General features: G+C 42.6%; 2 protein-coding genes across 2 annotated transcripts; one reads left to right on the forward strand and one right to left on the reverse strand.

Moving 5' to 3' along the window:
• Positions 1–2,126: 2,126 nt before the first annotated feature.
• LOC116221807 lies at positions 2,127–13,994 on the forward strand. Its single transcript, XM_031573263.2, has 6 exons — positions 2,127–2,325; positions 11,946–12,037; positions 12,177–12,308; positions 12,530–12,606; positions 12,870–13,402; positions 13,549–13,994. Exons 1-6 carry the CDS (start codon positions 2,127–2,129, stop codon positions 13,992–13,994), a joined length of 1,479 nt encoding a protein of 492 aa, XP_031429123.2.
• LOC116221806 lies at positions 13,935–17,216 on the reverse strand. Its single transcript, XM_031573261.2, has 2 exons — positions 16,450–17,216; positions 13,935–14,981 (listed from the first exon to the last, which is right to left on the reverse strand). Exons 1-2 carry the CDS (start codon positions 17,025–17,027, stop codon positions 14,102–14,104), a joined length of 1,458 nt encoding a protein of 485 aa, XP_031429121.1. The 5' UTR covers positions 17,028–17,216; the 3' UTR covers positions 13,935–14,101.
• Between the last annotated feature and the right edge of the window lie 283 nt (positions 17,217–17,499).

Consider the following 17,499-nt stretch of genomic DNA (forward strand, 5'->3'; position numbering starts at 1 on the left):
AAGAAAAACAAACCTTTAATCACGATTAATCTAGATTAATGAATTTAAAAATGTGAGATTAATTAGTAATTTTTTTTTTATCTATTGACAGCTCTAGTAAAAATGTTTTTCAAAATGTAAATTTGTCTCAAGCTTTGTAAAAGTGTTTCAGATTTTGTAATGTTGGTTTGCACCTCCCGGCCACCGTCCTTCCGTGCTCTTGTGTTACTTCCGGTTTGCCGGTTGCCAGTTACTTTGTTTACTTTCTGTGTGTAGTCCTTTGTGCTTCCTTGTTCCTGCCATGTGCTCAAGAGTGTTCCCTTGCCTTGTGGTGTTCCGTTTATCTGTGTCTCCACCCCTCACCTGTTCCCAATTATTAGTCTGTCGTTGCCTTAAAATAATAGCCAGTAACGTCTTGTTGTACATGCCGTTTTCCACCACACCAGTGTAGTGTTACCTTTTTATGAGCGCTGTTCTGCTGTTTTGAATTGTATGCCGTATGACATTAATTTTGTATATTTCCCCACTGTATGATCCCCATGATAGAATGTGTGAGAACGAAATTGTAACTACAGAGCAGGAGGGCTCCTAACCAACCCAAGATGAGGAAGAACTTGTTCCTAGAAAGGGTGGAACCTCTGTCGTGTGGACATGGTTCGGATTTAGAAAATCCGACACCAAACAGAAAATGGTATTGTGCAAACTGTGTCGCACGACGGTCATCGCTGGAGGTGGAAATACAAGTAACCTCTTTCACCATTTAAAAATGAAGCACGCAAAGGAGTACTACGAATGCCGAAAGATGCGTGGCGGTGGCGCATCCATTGGTCCAAACACAAAAGCAAAAGCACCTCAGTCACAAGAGTTTAGAAGAGTCTTTTGCCAGAGGCACTGTGTATGACAAAACATCAAAAAGATGGAAGGAAATAACACATGCCATTACAACCCATATATGTAAAGACATGGTCCCGATTTACACAGTAGAAAAAAGGGGTTCAGAGAATTTATCAAAACCCAAGGTATGTAATGCCAAGCCGCAAGCACTTTAGCGAAGTCGAGTTGCCACGCTTATATGGAGAATGCCGGCACAAAATTGAAGAGGAGCTTCGCAGTATTCTATATTATGCTACAACAACAGACATGCGGACGAGCCGAACCACACAGCCGTATATGAGTTTAACAACCCATTTCATCGAAGACTGGATACTGTGCAGTAGATGTCTGCAGACCTCCTATTTCCCGGAAGACCACACAGGAGAAATGATAGCTCAAAACCTAAGGGAAGCGCTTGAATCATGGGGATTGCGAGAGAGTCACCAAGTCTGTTTAACCACTGATAATGCCACACACACATCGAAGCACTTGAACTGAATGACTGGACAAGGTTACAATGTTTTGGCCACCGTCTTCATCTAGCCATTGGTGAGTGTCATACATAGCAATTAAGATTCTGATTTCAGTACTACTACTACTAATAATAATATAAATACAAAATAATAATAATACATTATATACATGATCGCAAAATGATAAATGCCTGCCACTTATCCTTTTAAAGTGTAATTGTCAGCTATTGTCAAAACATGTGTTACACAAATCTTCCCCCCCCCCCATCTTTATAAACAGAGAGAAACGTGAAAGTGCCCCAAGTGGAACGCGCAGTTGGTGAACGCGCAGTTGGTGAATACTTGGAGAAGAAAGCGTGAACTGACCACTGCTCAGGCAGAGCTGGGCTTGCCTGCTCACCAGCTCATAACAGAGACTCCAACCAGATGGGGCTCTCGACAACAGATGATTCAAAGAGTCCTTGAGCAGGAGAAAGCTCTAACACAAGTCCTTCGAGCTGACAGAAAGACCAGGCCTCTGGTTCTAACATGGCAGGACGTGGATGTTCTTGAATCTGTGAACAAGGCATTGACCCTCTCGTTGAGTTCACAGATGCCTTGTCTGGGGAGCAGTACGTGAGTGTGTCATACTTAAAACCTGTGCTCTATCTTTTCAACGAGCAGGTACTTAAGCCACAGAATGATGACACCCAGCTAACCAAGGACATCAAAACAAGCATTCTTCAGTACCTATAAACATATGCTGAACCATTCACCCAAGACCTGTTTGATATGGCTTCCCTTCCTGACCTTCGCTTTAAAATGACATACATGAAGGCCGAGAGGGTAGATTACATAAAGTCCAAAGCTGCTGCAGAGATGGAGAGCCTGGTGGCTGAACAGGCAAAGTCTGCAGAGGGAATCTCCATTCCACCAGCTGATGCCGTTACAGACAAGCCAGAGTCTCCTCCTGCTAAGAGGAGGAATTTGGGCAGCTTCTTAAAAATTGCATCACGCCAAGGTCAAGCAATCCCTCAATCAGACAGAGTCCATTAAACTGGAGCTTAAAAGCTATTTACAAACAGTGGAGGCTGACTGGAATGGTGGAGGCAGCATGAGGCCAATTTTCCACGGGTGGCCAACCTGGCAAAGAAGTATTTGTGCATCCCAGCCACAAGTGCCCCATCAGAGCGGGCTTTTAGTAGCCTGGATACCATCCGAACTTAGCCCCGCCCACAACATTTGAGGTCTGGAAGTTCGGTCTGGCACTGCTCCGTTGGGGAGAAATTATCAAAAATCAAAAAAAAATTAGGACCAATCAAATTGTCAGGCGGGCTTAATCAGAATCATCAATTTTTTCTGGGTTTAATTTATACGATGATGGACAGATGATCAACCGTAACGTAATCAACCACGTCACCAACACACGGGTTGAATTGGTTTTCAACAAACATGGCTGCCGCTGGAGAGCTGAAATGTATAGATTCAAGTCCATTTAGACATTGACAGTGCATTCATTTTGAAAGAGGAACAGAGAAACGTGATCAAGGCATTTGTCAACCGAAAAGAGGTTTTTGCCTTCCTTCCTACGGGATCCGGTAAAAGTTTAATTTATCAGCTGGCCCTGGTCACATACTACATTGCTCTGATTGGTTGTAGGTAACCAATTGAGCGAAAGAGGCATTTTTTTTCCCTGGTTCGGTTGAAACACGCCCCATAATCACAGCCCAATGGAGCAGTATCAGACTCATATTCTGACTAGAATTATGAGTATGACATCGTCAGGCTAGGCTTTCAGCACAGGTGGGAACATCACATGCCGCAGAACAGCACTGAAACCAGAGAGAGTAAACCAACTTGTATTCCTTGCTCAAAACCTATAGTTTAAATCCTTTAAGTTTATAATTTATAATCAGAATAGTGGTCAACACATCACTCAGGGTATTTTCCCCCTATTTATTGTGAAATTTGTTGGTATGGTTGATCAGGTTGAGTGTTTTATGTTTACTTTTAATAACTCTTATATGACCTGGCAGCATTACATTTTGCACACAGAAGTTTATTTTGACATTGTATATGGCCTTACACAAAGTTGTGTGATGTTGTGATTTTTTTATATTGTTAAATATTGTTCTTAAACATTTTCACAGAATGCACACTGTACTTTATTTAGTCTTTTTTCCATTTTGAAAAAATGTTGGTTTAACTTTTTTGAGTCTTTTGTTTTTAACTCAAGTGTTGTCTCATGTGAGGCAGTTGTTTTTGTTTGTAATAAATAATCGAGTGTGATGATGAAGTATGGTTATTTTGTACGATTTCTTAATTGAATTTACAGAATAATTACTATACCGTGATATATACGTAACCGTTATATAAAATTACACATACCGTGATAGAAGATTTTGGCCATATCGTCCACCCCTAGTGATAACTCCTGCGAACGACACGTACGCTTGCAGCTTGAACAGTATTGTAAACCGTCTTTCTGACAGGCATTATAGTGACACACTAAACAAGTTAACTGACAGGAATGCCTCCCGGCGTTTTCATAAGCTGATTGGAAGTGTGACAACGCCCGGGTCCCTGCAGTGGTAATAAACTGTTCAGATGGCTCAGAGATGTCTGCTATCTTCACAGGGGTAGGGAGTGAGTCCTTCAGCGGTGTGAGACCACATTTACACATAGCCGGGTATTTACAGAAACGAATATTTCTGCCCCTCCATTTTCAAAAATAACGTCGTACACACAACATTGTTTTCAAAAAAGTTTCTGTTTACATGAACCCGCATAAATACGCCCTTCTATGGAGGAATGCAGTAACTTCGAAAGAGACAGTAGTGATGAGCGCGACATTCGGAAGTTCTCATGCCATTCGTCCGGGAGGACGACTTCTTTCTCGAAGTTTTCCCACCAGACAGCAGTTTGCCCTGGTCGGATCCAAAACCGTCGACGGCGACGTTGGCAGGCAATGTAGCCTATGTCTTGGGAGTGAAAGCAGTAAATAAATGAGCACTACCTTAACAGCATCCATGATCAGTAAGCAAACTAACTGTAAACATAGGACGCTCACATGATGTGATGCATTTTTAGTCGCATACTGTGACGTTTGAGAACCTAAAACTCCGTTTGACTTCACACGCAAACACAAAAACGGAGTTTTCAGAAATCTCCACTTTGGCCGGAGTTTTTAGAAATGATCGTGTTCCGTGATAAAACCTCCGTTTTCGTGTAAATGAAAGGCGTTCATGCGTTTTCCCTTTGTGTAAACGGGGTATGAATGTCTTGACCCCTTGAGCTTCTGCGTCAGTCAGACTAGGATTTAACCATACACTTAAGCAGCGATTCCCAAAGTGTGAGCCGTGAAGGTACTGCAGGTGGGCTGCGATAGGTCATTTACAAAAAATAAATAAAACGTTATTAATTTTCAATTTTGAAAAGTTTGAAATTACTATAAAGTATTTATGATTTAAATGACGTGTTATTCTTCATTTATCTGACCTATTTTTGATCTGTGACGTATCTTGTATCTCGTCATTGGCGGGGGAAATCATAAAATGGAGCGGTGGCTATTAGGTGGCAAAAGGAAAGCTGGAGAATCAACCTCAACAATCGAGTCCTCATGTAGGATGGCCGGCCTCGCGCCGAGGTAACAAGAAATGGAGGCAGTGTCTCAGACGTTTTTTTTTGGCAAATAGCAAAGGTTTAAATGTCCCGTTGCAGCAGGCAAACACGCCAGCATGAAGAAAAAGAAAACGAAACAATAATTCATCAAATAAATGTTCCTAAACAATTCAGCTCCAACTGCACAAGTAACTCTCCAAAACAGTGAGTAAACTTCACACGATGTTGCTCTCCAATCTAAACACTTTATCTTCTTCGTCACAAAGGGGTTGGAAGTTGTTCCCCTCTGACTCATCGCTCACTAGGGATGGGTATCGTTTGGGTTTTTTCTTAAATAGCACAAAACAACGATTGACGACATTAAAGAAATGATTATTTTTTCTTCAAATTGAACAATATATGAACTGTTTAAGGTATACTATAAATATAAATAAATACAAAACACTTGGCTTCAAACTACAGCTTCAAACCTTTTAACTTCAAACTATGAACAATATATTAACTGTTAACAGTATAGTTTACAGTATACTTAAATAAATATAAATGAATACAAAACACACACACACTCTGTACACACACTACAGCTTCAAGCAGTATATTTGCCTTCGGAGTCAAAAATGTATTATTTTGTTTGCATTATTTAATAAAATTTCACCATTTTCTGATTTGTTTTATAGCTATCTTTTCTATCTTGTTTATGCTTAATCTTGTTATTTTAACCCACTGGGTACGTGAATTTGTACTGCCCCTTTAAGAGACTATGTTTAGTTTTGCTGGAATCTCCGTTTAGTCTTCAGTCTGCGGTTGCTCATCTGCCTTTGACTTGCCTTCTCTCTCCCCTTTAAACGCAATTGTTTTGTTGCATTTGCTGCACGTTGCATGGTTTGAATCTTTTTGTGCAAAATACAGCCACACTTTTGACCGTTTACCATTCGGCATTTTCTCTGTTAAATTGATGGCTAGCTCTGTTTGTGCTTGCTCTGTGAAACGCTGCCTGCTCTTCGCTGTCATAAGACTGTTGCTATGTAATCACCAATGAGGGCGAGCGACACAGGCCAAAGTTTACATTGGGAGATGGGGCAGTTTTAAATGTGCCCCACGAAATCTGCCTAGCAACCCAAAAAATGATTCATACAGATCTACGCCACTAACGTTACTGCTTGTTAGCTATCGCTAGTTTTGTACTGTTTTGGAACCAGCCTCTGTGTTTCATGTTGCAGCCTGAAATAATTCCTGTTTATAAGACAACATTTTACGTAAGTTTTGTTCATTTAGCTGCATGATTATTTCAATCGGCTCAGGCACCAAAAGGAAGCACCAAAATCTGCGTTGCATTTCGGTCTGGGTAGGTACCGGTTGTATTGGAACCGGTTCTCGGTACCCAACCCTATCGCTCACGAGACCTGTTCTGCGCCGGCATTTTATTTTCGCCGGCCTCAACCATTGCACACATCGTCAATCAATTAATAAACATCCATGTTCCGACTAATTATCAAAACGATAATATTGTTTACCCACAACAATAATATTCTTATTACTACACAGCACTCTAAATAATCACACCCTCTACAACCACCCCTCTCATCACTCCCACTTGGCCTGCTCACGTCTGACGCTCCGTGCCCAAATTTCAAAGGTCCTGGTATGTTTTGGTGATCGTATGTCCCGATTGCTGTCCTGATCGAGGTCAACTATGATGGTTTGTTGTTTGTGTGAAAATAAATCCTGTGCATGTACCGGGCGCTGTCTTGTGTGTTTATCTGAGCCCAGGAATGTATAACCATCGCGGTAACGGGCAGCTGCACCGTTACACCTCAGAAAATGAAAATGAATCCATGAAAACAAAAAGAAGGACTCGTAGAAAGTACTCAAGTGAGTACCTATCGCTGGGATTTACAAGTGTGGGACCAGACGACAATCCTTTGCCCGTCTGTGTGCTATGCTCGGAGGTGCTAGCAAACGAGGCACTGAAACCATGCAAGCTAGAAACTAAACATGGACAATATTCATCCAAGCCTCGAGAATTTTTTGAAAACAAGCTGAGAGAGTATCTGAGCTGTAGGAAAGCAATTGAATCCATGTGTGTCACTGGGAGTGAAACCGCCAAGGCAGTTGAGGTGTCCTACCGAGTAGCAAAGCTGATCGCAAAAACCGGGAGGCCACACACCATTGGGGAGGATTTGATTTTTCCTGCTGCCAAAGAGATGGTTGGAGTCATGATTGGTGAGAAAGCAGCTAAACAACTTAATTTGATTTCTTTGTCTGATAACAAAGTAAAGCGCCGTATTGATGATATGGCTGAAGATGTGTTGAAGCAGCTAGTGAGCAGAATACGAGCAAGCCGTTTCTATGCTCTCCAGATTGATGAGTCGACAGACATTTCAAGCTTGGCAAATATGCTTGCTTTTGTCAGATATGAACATGATGGAGAAATACATACTACAGTGGAAACCATTTTTGAAACTCTGAATGGATTCTGTTACGTCCAGTCCTGTTTACTAGGTTAACTTGGCTTGATATGTATCGTTTATTCGTATGTTTTGTGTTGTGATTGTTTACTCATCTCTCCTCTCGTTTCAGACTCCTCAGGCAGCATTCACACCTACGCGTTGGAATGCGTTGCGCCAACGGATGGCGGAGGAGGAGTCTGGCACGTGGGGTTCTGTTGATACCAGAGACGTTATAATGAGATTGACAGGTCAACAAACCAATCACGCCACTAGCAAGCTGCTTACCGTGTAAGCAGTAGCATGCTAACATTAGGTAGGGTGCTCACACATCTCGCAAATCCTATCAGACGTATTTTTCAGTTACAATAAAGGAGTTTTTACATTGTAGTGTCTATTTCTCGGTAACTTTTAAAAAATCTAAGCAAAAAAAAGTTAAACAAACTTGAGCTTGCTGCTTTTTAGACGTGAGCATATATGGGATCTGATTGGCTACCGCCTGTGCTGTCAGTTATGCATGAAAGGCAATTTGATTGGCTGACGCATGCATTGCCTCACGAAAAGTTGAACATTCTTCAACTCTTGCCGCAAGCAAAGCATGAAACGCAACGCAGGGGAACCCAACGGAGCCACAATTCAGTTCGGCAAAGGATGACGTCACCCCATTCAAAGTGAATGGGGATCCGTCAACCCTGACGGATCAACGCAAAGGTGTGAATGCTCTGTCACTCCCTGCCTTGTGTGTGCTCCACCTTGTTGATTGTCTGCCCCTCCCCGATTGTTTGCACCTGTTCCTCATCACCTAGTGCAGGGGTTCCCAACCTTTTCTACTCCGAGGCCCACCTTTTCGTATTTGTAAGAGACCTTTCACACGAACGCGTTGGAATGCGTTGATGAATCCCCATTCACTTTCAATGGGGTGACGTCAACCTTTTGACGAACTGAACGGAGCCACAATTCAGTTCGGCAAAGGATGACGACACCCCATTCAAAGTGAATGGAGATCCGTCAACCCTGACGGATCAACGCATTCCAACGGAAGCGTGTGAATGCTCTGTAACAGGTCGGGGCCCAACAGACACCCCGCTTATTTTAGCTAATCTATATTCCATTCTTATTAATAAGCGATTCTTATGTGTCACGAAGAGCAACATCAGCACCTACTACAGCCTAGGGATTTATAATCCAAAAGAGTTTTGAAATAAAGGAACTTAATTGCAGTAGGCCTAGGCCTATTTGTGCACAGCAAACTAGTGATGGCGAAATGAAGCTTCATGAACCTTTGAGCTTTCCAGCACAACGTGTTAAAAAAAAAGGTTCACTACTCGAAGCTTCGTTCGCGCTCTAGTGACACCTGCTGGTCAATAAAAATACGGTGTAGGAAAGATTTTCTCGGGACAGTGAATTTGTTCAATTTGTTGTAGTTGTCAAGACCTACTAAGATAACATGCACCCAAACGTATGGTGAAAAAAACTTATCTTGATTAATTCAAATTTCGTTGTATGAGAATACAATGACAATAAAGGCTTTCTTGTTCTATTCTTTCTTCTAATATTTGTTTGACATATAGTTTAAGGGTTCTATGGGGGCACAACGGTTAGCGACGTCGCCTCGTGTGCGGGTCAAATGAGTTTCGATTCTCGACATAAGCTCATTTTAATCCTATGCTTTGGATAAAAACGCCTGCTAATTAATTATCTTTACTCTCTTCTGTATGCTGTTGGAACAGAGGGTAGTGAGTGCTTTTGGAATACTGGTCAGTGAAAGTGCAGGGCAGTGAAAAGGGGGCGAGAGTGCTTTGTGCAACTTTCTCTTCCTAACTGGCTCCATAACTCTATCTCAAATAATCTATACTACTAACAGAAAACAATATAAATCTCCAACTACCGCTAAATCTCCAACTATCACTAAATCTCCAACTACCGCTAAATCTCCAACTATCACTAAATCTTCAACTATCGATAAATCTCCTACTATCGCTACGTCTCCAACCACTGACAACAACCACGAATACAAGATGGGACTCGAAGCTTCCCGCCAGAAGTGAACCAACGAACCACTTGGTGAAGCACTTGATTCAAATGAGGCTTCGGACGTCACCAGTGACGTCATTTCGGCAAAACGATACAAGCCTCGGTACGCGCTCCGTCTGGAAGTGCTTCACTTTCGCGACACACGCTCCGAATAATTGAAATAATGATTTAAATCTGTGGCTGCACTCTATTATCAACATAAATAGAACCGAGCATTCCTGGGCAGTAGTTCGAGTTCTCCACAGAAAAGCATGTCCTCTTGTAGAATACCACTCCAATGATAATGCACAAAAAACAGCACTAATGCAGCTTTACTGACGTCCGTCGACTCGTCTAACTTGTTTTAATAGGAACGGGCTACCTTTCATCCTTTCCAGGACCTGGTTCTGTATATGAGTGCTGGATGTTGCGTCTCCAAATGTCGATTCAGATTTAAAGGTTTGAGCGCCTTATTAGACAGCTTTAAAACGCACTTGACACACTGCCTCCATGGCTCAACGACGTCACCTCCATTCACAAAACCAAATCTAATATAATCAGGGTTGTATTTACGCTGAATGTTAGTAGTTTTCGGTAGTATGACATTACCAGTGCTGTCATTCTTTCGCTTAAGAAACGTCTCAATTTCTCTACAGCGTTGGTAACCTTTTTTTACGGACTGGTCTAGTTATTTTCCTAGAGAAGTCGTGGAGTGTGGGTTGGTGACCATCTAACCTGGGACTGCTTTCAGTCAGGTGCTTTGCATTAAGGTGATAACTTAAAGACGAGCTGCTACTGTGATAGCTAAATTCAGCTTGACAAATGCTACATACAACTTTAGTTTTGTCGATTTTTCAGTCATTTTGCCCAACAATCCCTCAGCTCTCTCCATCTTCCAACTACCGTCTCGGTCTCTCCTATGTAACTGACTGCAGGCACGCGGCGGTTTCGTGTCAGGGGTCAAAGCACACCAGAAGTAAACATAGTTGCGTTAACTGCGTACAAATATTTTATTGCATTAATCTAGGCCACAATAATCTCATAGATTAACGCGTTAATTTTGACATCCCTAATTAATATTGTTCTCAACTAAAAATCCGTTCTTCGTGGAAAATTCGTGAAAAAAAAACTTGAAACATTTTCGCGGCCCACTGGATGGTGCTCCGCGGCCCACCAATGGGTTGGGAAACCCTGACCTAGTGTATTTAGTCTGTGTGTGTTCCTGTGTCTCGTTGCCAGTTCGTCTTCGTTTCTCCGTGTCTCAAGAGTTCCAGCGTTTTCATGATTAATACAGTTCTAGTGATTCCGACCCCGGCCTGTATAATCGACTTCGCTTTTGCTTCTTCCCTGTCTGTACCTCTGCCTGTTCAACATATGTCTACCCGTGTACCGAACCTGGACTGGATCGTCAACAAACCCTGCTACTGCCTGACACTCATTGGATTTGTGTATTTGTTACTGGACTGCCACTCCTTGTACCAAAACCATTCAGTAGAAGTCTTTCCTCATCATCCCTGTCTCCGAGTCGAGCATTTGAATCCAACACATCTCGCACATTACAGATTCATGGTTTCCAATGAAATAGACTGGACAAAGTGTGTGGGACTAAGCACTGACGGAGCTCAGGCCATGGTGGGGAGACTCACTGGAGTTCTGAAAAGGGTCAAAGACGTGGCTCCACTAGTTACAGCTGTCCACTGCAGTATCCAAAAAGAGGCACTGGCAACAAAGACGATGCCTGCGGAATTAAAGGCAGTTTTGGATGAAGCAGTGAGAACAGTACATTTCATCAAAAGTTGTCCACTGTAATCACGCCTGTTTGCCATATTATGCGCGGAGATGGGAAGCGACCACCGGTGCTTCTACGGTGGCTTTCACGTGGTAAGTTGCTCACCCGACTTTTTGAACTGCGTGACGAAGTCAGGAAATTTTTTTGTGGACTCCCGGTTTGAACTGTCAGATCAATAGGGGTTATGCGCAACATTCTTCCGGGTTCTACAAAACAGGGTTAACAACTTCCGGCCGTCCGCTGCTGAGGTAAACACAGACGAGCTTATTATGGCGACCTTCTACAGCCGGTGTTTACAGGAGCTACCACGTATGACAATTTCCGATGTACATAGTATTGCCAAACGGACGTCCAGAGCCCCGAGTACTCTGTTAGACAAGGGATTTAAGTTTTACGCCTCCTCATTTATTCATAATTATGAAGGTATGTAGCTGCTATGTAGCTTTCGCTAATGGCACCCTTTAGCGTTAGCTAACTATCAGTAGTTGTAGACTTGTATGCGATCAGTAGTTTAGCCTTTTATTTTTGATCACAGACAGTTAACACAATCAAATGAAGACTGCATTTTAGCGATGGTTTTATAGTACTAATAGTATAACTAATACGATATCCTGTTTAAGCTCGTCTAATGTGTCGACTGTAGCTGCTAGGTCTAATGTCTGCGGTTCTGGCAGGTGTTTCAGATTTCTAAAACATTGCTTTGTATTATGACAAATGTGATGAATAAATTAATGAGTGAATGAATGGATGCTGTATCTTCTTTTCCACCAGTGTCAAACAAAGACAGGTTGACAGGTACTGTGAGTGTCAGAGCAGCTTGTCACAGGTCCATGCAGAAGAATGAGAAGCCACACAGCTTGAGAGTAGGCTAATGTTCAGGGATGGGTTTGGGTATTGTTATACTGTGTAATATATGTTAATTGTAGTATACTTGTTGGAAGTCTTAATTCAGTGGTATCTGTTCTGCCAACCGTCCAATGTCTCTTTGTGTATTCTACACAGATAGTGCTTCGTGATGCAGAACCTGTCGTCATGACCTCCAGTCAGTGTTCTTGCAAAGCGGGCACAGCAGTGTGTAATCACACTGTTGCACTGCTCTTTCAGACAGCTCACTACTCAGAGCTCAATATCCAGGTTGTCCCCCCTGTTCATGCATGCACCGAAACCGAACAGCAATGGCACAAGCCCAGAACTGCAGTAAGGGTTGAGGCAAATGTACTGTATATGTATGTATAAGTTAGGCAGCATTAAAAATAGTAAATTGCTAAAAGAAAGTATAGTGATATAAGGTCAGAAGCATTAAAGGTGCAGCGTAATGTAGTGGAGACTCAGTTAATTCTCTTTACTTCAATAAGGGAGTGAAACCCGGGCCCGTAAACAGCATGATAATTACAAGACCTAGGCTAAACAGGCGCATGGAAGGAGGAATCAGGTGAGGTGCTGTACTGCAGTCACTGAGGTCATACACGTAAACATTAGCTGGGACACAGCAGGTTATGATTCGTAACAATATCACTGTATTGGATGCCACGAGAGTAGAAACTTTTCTGAAAACTAGCACTGAGAGTGAAAAATGGTTGCTTTTTCCACACATTGCAGTTACTGAAGCCAGCAGACTATGCATACAACATATTTTACTTTTATAATTGTAACCTTGTCACAGTAGGATATTAACTTTACCACTTTGTTTCATAGAAGTACACTCTACAAGGGTGTGAATGGGCACCCATTTGATATTGGGCTGTTATGCATTGATGACCATTACAAGGACTTTGCTATAGAAGAGAGGCCCCTCATAGCAACTATGTCAATCAGTGCAGAGAAATCGCTGGTGGAGACATCATTTGGCTTAGCCCAAAAGGGAAGTGTGCTCTCTTATCAGCAGCCCATACTACCCACTAAGCTGATCAAGATCCATATGGATGCTCCACCTTTTCCAAAGCTTCCCACAGATATCTATCGGCTTGCCCCGACAGACTGTGTACATGAGCTCACAGAAGAAGAAAATTTACATCTCAAAAGTTTAAATGTTACTTTGGAAATTGCAAGAAAGATTGAGGTGGCGACCAGAGAGCAGGCTGGAAGTTCAGAGTGGCATCAGCTGCGCAGGCCAAGAATAACCTCCTCCCACTTTAGAGAGGTGTGCTTTGTGAGGGGAGATGGTTCAGCACAGTCTCTGGCTGAACGCATCCTGAAAGGAACGAGGCAGACAGCGGACATGAAAAGAGGTGCAGACACACATAACTGTCCATTTCTAAATTAAATTAACTATTACCTTGCAATGACATTCATTTCCTAATTACAATAATTTTCATTATGATCACTGTATTGAGGTCATTCAACTCAAATTTAGAAACATCTTTTACTCAAACAGGTGCAGATATGGAGTTTACAGCAGCCCAAGAGTACAGCAAGATCAGGAACGTAAATTACATGCCCTGTGGCCTAATTGTTCATCCTGACGCCCCATGGCTTGGCACCTCACCAGATGGCCTTGTATTCGACCCCCTCGCACAGCCACCTTTTGGCCTAGTAGAGATTAAGTGCCCTAACGTCACCAGCTATGTTGACTGCAAGTACCTTAACATGAAAGAAGGCACACTGCTCTTAAAGGAAAGTCACAGCTATTACTGGCAGGTGCAGGGGCAACTTATGCTAACAGGAATGAAATGGTGTGACTTTGTCATTTGTGCCCAAGAAGACATGCTGGTTCAACGAATCATAGTTGACCCAGAGGTGACAAAAGTGGTAAGAGAAAAGGCAGACAGGTTTTTTTTCAATATTTATATGCCCAAGTACCTGACTTCTAACAGACGTTAGGTACTTGGCACAACATTTATTTGACAAAATTAAAATTATTTTCTGCAAACATTTAATTATACTTCATGTACTATTTACAATATGTACAATGGTAAATGGTAGATCATCTATTTGGCCCAAGCCTTGACCAGTGGCTTGTTCTGGTAATTCGATAGAAGGCAGGCTACTGCAAAAAGCTGGTTGATACTACCAGCAATAGTCAGAGGGATGATGGAATCAAACAATTTATTCTGTTTGATGCGCCTAATCACTCTTTCCACGTGTATTCTCAGCCGCGCAATTTCTTGAGTAGCTAAAACATCTTCACGAGACAGTTGAGAGTTCTTTCCCAGAAAAGGTGGTCTGTGTACTTTTCCCGGTACTAAATCATCAATTGTAAAGCCTTTATCAACCATTACAGCCATGTCTTCATCTAGTAAAGGGATGATTCCAGATTGCTTAAACAGTTCTTTATCACTAATAGAACCTGAGTACAATGTTGACACAAAGGTGACAGCACCGTGTGGGGACACACCAATCATTCCCTTTACTGTTGTATGTGATTTGTACTGGGAGTACATCTCACTCTGCAAAAGGAGTGAGGAAGGGGTTTGACATTTGAGTTCAGTGCAGTCTAATATCACCTGTGTGTCAGAGTACCTTTCAAACTCGCTAGGCATCATGGCACGGACTGCATCAGGGGCCATCCAAATGCCCACAGCACCCAAAACCGTGTAGAGAAAATTAGCCCAGGTTCTAATTATTCTACTAACAGTAGACTGATGTATGTTGAAGCGGTCCGCCAGATCCCTCTCCTTCAGACCCAGAGACAGATAGACCAGAAAGAGGAACAGCTCATCAATCAGTGGTAGACAACGGGTTGGTCTACGTGGCGGGTCAGCAGTCGTATCACAAACTGTGGATGACTGTCCAACACGGACAATTCTCCTTGTGACAGGTTCAACCTGATGCAACCAAAATGCATTGAAATGCCGGTAGCCGGCAAATCTAGGGGAAAAAAATTCATTGTAAAACCATGTTGGATTGTAGCCATACATCATGAGCAGCACAATAGCAAGCAACTTTCAAAATGTCTCCCATGAAGTAGTGCATGATGTCCTGTGTAGTAAACTACTTTTGCTGTGTTTGTGTAACTTAGCTTGTTACATTTGGGTGGTAGCTTTTGTGTAGTGAAGCTTTATTAATGGCAGAGTAACTGACAGCTTAGCTCACTAACATTTCTAAGTAGCCTGCCCAACACATACTCATAAAGACGACCTAATGTTTCAACCTAGTCTAGAATTCATTTCTGGCTTTGTTTGAAATAGCCAGCCCAGGGGGGTAGCTATAGGGGGTGCAATTTAAAACAAATTAATCATATGCGGCTGCACCTGGGCCCGTGAGGTGTCGGGGCCCGTAGCCGAGCCCAAAGATATACACGCATATATTAACGGGCCCCCTAACAGCGAAGGTTGCATAGCGGGCCCACCCCCGATCCCTGTACAACGTCATCTTGTCTTGGGTCTGCTTAAGCTGAAATGCGCGCTATTTTAAGATTGATAATAGTGTCAAATCCAATATATACACCTGAACGGGCAAACTTATCTCAGTCATGGTTATGATTATTTTTGGAAAAAAAATAGCAATTTAAAACAAAATCATATGCTTATCCTACATACACTATAGAAACTATCAAAACATTATTCAATTAAATGAATAAGTTCTTATTTTCTTTGGTATTTTTGTGATTAGCAATGATGATTGCTGGGTAATATGTATGTTGTTGTCCAATGTCAAGTCTCTATTTGATCATGTGACAATACAATACGCTATAGTTAAACCAATTCTGATAACCTAGGTCTGAAGGTCTGATAACCTAGCTCATTGAGCACTGCACAGCACAACTTTACTCGTAACAATGCCTTTTAAGCACAAGAGTGGAAGTAGAAAAGGGCAAGAGAAAAAAGAACAGGAGGAGAAGGCGGCAAAGCTGCCTAAATTAGATTATTTTGGCTTTTGAATTGCCGTCAACTAGTCGCCAGCCCACGGAGTCAGCAGTGCAGCAGTTCAGCTGGGATCAGAATCGCTGTTTCTGCCCTCAGTGGTGTGTCCATGCAACAGTTAACAATTGTTACGGTAAGAAATGTTCCTGCTGAGAGTCAAACAAGACTTAGTTCATTGTGTACACACCAATCACTTCTGAAATATGTAAGGTTGATTAATTAAACACTATTTATATCGATAACAAACACCTTTGATTAACGTTTTTTTTAGACGCGGTTGTGGAAGTAGGGAACGCTACGATTTTTTTTTTTTAGCGTTCACTAGGGGGGCCCGTCATAATATCTTGCACCTGGGCCCGTCGTTACTACGTTACGCCACTGAGCCAGCCTAATGATAAGCAACAGTAACATAACTGGCAGGCACTGAAAGAGGAGCAGCATTTACTGAAGTGAATTAATAACTTGTTTCCTACCTTGTGAAAAACCTGATGTCCTCATCGGAGGCCTTGTACCTTTCTATTCCAAAGACCTGCCTCAACGACACCTCCTCCAGTCGCCTCCGTAGCTCCGAGATGGCCTGCTGCTGTGCGCTAATCTTTTCGTAGGCCAGGTCCAGAAAAGAAGGTTCGGGTCTGCTGTCATAGTCATGACACCTCAAAGACACGCTGGCATCGATCGGCTCCTCATCCCCACCTTCACCCTCATCCTCCTCTTGCCGCTGTCTCCTCTGCCACACGCTTGTTCGAGCGACCGGCAGGCTGAAGTTATTCCAGGCGAACAACACCGGAATCGCGCTGGGTTTCAAACGGCGTCGGCCCCCTTCAATGATATCTTCTGGCATAAAATGCCGACTGCAGACAGTGGTGTGTCTCCTTATAACAAAACGATCACGCCTAATGTTTCTGACCCATATCGCCCTGACTGTCTCATCCTTCGGAAACTGGTGGAAACTTACGACAGAGTTAAATCTCCCCGACACAGAGCAGCTCGGCACACAGCAAAAGCTGTTGTTTAGGTGTTCCCGTTTTTGATATGTTATCATTCGTGACATTTTAATTACAACAAATGCTCTAAAGTTTGACCAGAAATTAAAAAAAATATTATAATAAGCGACACTTAGAAGTTACCTCAGAGGAGATTACCTACCGCTGCTGTCAAACTGTGTACGGAAGTGAGAAGCGGAAATGATTAGCTCTGTTTAGAACTGTTTTCCGGTTCGAACGTTGGGCGTTCCGCATAAAGCCTATTCTGTGACTTCAAGTGGCTTTGTAAGTTGGCGTATTTGGCCGACATTTTTGGGTACTTAAATGGACTCAATCTATCCCTCCAAGGAAAAGCAGTGACCATGTTTCATGTCCACAGTAAGATAGCCACAATAAGGAAGTTCAAGCTGTGGGACAGAAGAGTAGTTCAGAACAACTACGAGTCCTTTGACAATCTGTGTGAATTTCTCAATAAAGAGGAGAGGCAGATCCCGACCTCCGTGGCAGGCGCCATCAGAGAGCACCTGCAAACTCTGATGA

This window comes from Clupea harengus, chromosome 9, assembly GCF_900700415.2.
Source record: "Clupea harengus chromosome 9, Ch_v2.0.2, whole genome shotgun sequence".
NCBI lineage: Eukaryota > Metazoa > Chordata > Actinopteri > Clupeiformes > Clupeidae > Clupea > Clupea harengus.

What these genes read in the sequence shown, in the direction of transcription:
- LOC116221806 (XM_031573261.2), bottom strand. Translation starts at nt 17,027, where the DNA reads ATGTCACGAATGATAACATATCAAAAACGGGAACACCTAAACAACAGC. An exon ending in GACATCAGGTTTTTCACAAG is followed by an intron (nt 14,982 to 16,449) that starts GTAGGAAACAAG and finishes TTTTTCCCCTAG; the next exon opens with ATTTGCCGGCTACCGGCATT.
- LOC116221807 (XM_031573263.2), top strand. Translation starts at nt 2,127, where the DNA reads ATGACATACATGAAGGCCGAGAGGGTAGATTACATAAAGTCCAAAGCT. An exon ending in CGCATGGAAGGAGGAATCAG is followed by an intron (nt 12,607 to 12,869) that starts GTGAGGTGCTGT and finishes TTTGTTTCATAG; the next exon opens with AAGTACACTCTACAAGGGTG. An exon ending in GACAGCGGACATGAAAAGAG is followed by an intron (nt 13,403 to 13,548) that starts GTGCAGACACAC and finishes TTACTCAAACAG; the next exon opens with GTGCAGATATGGAGTTTACA.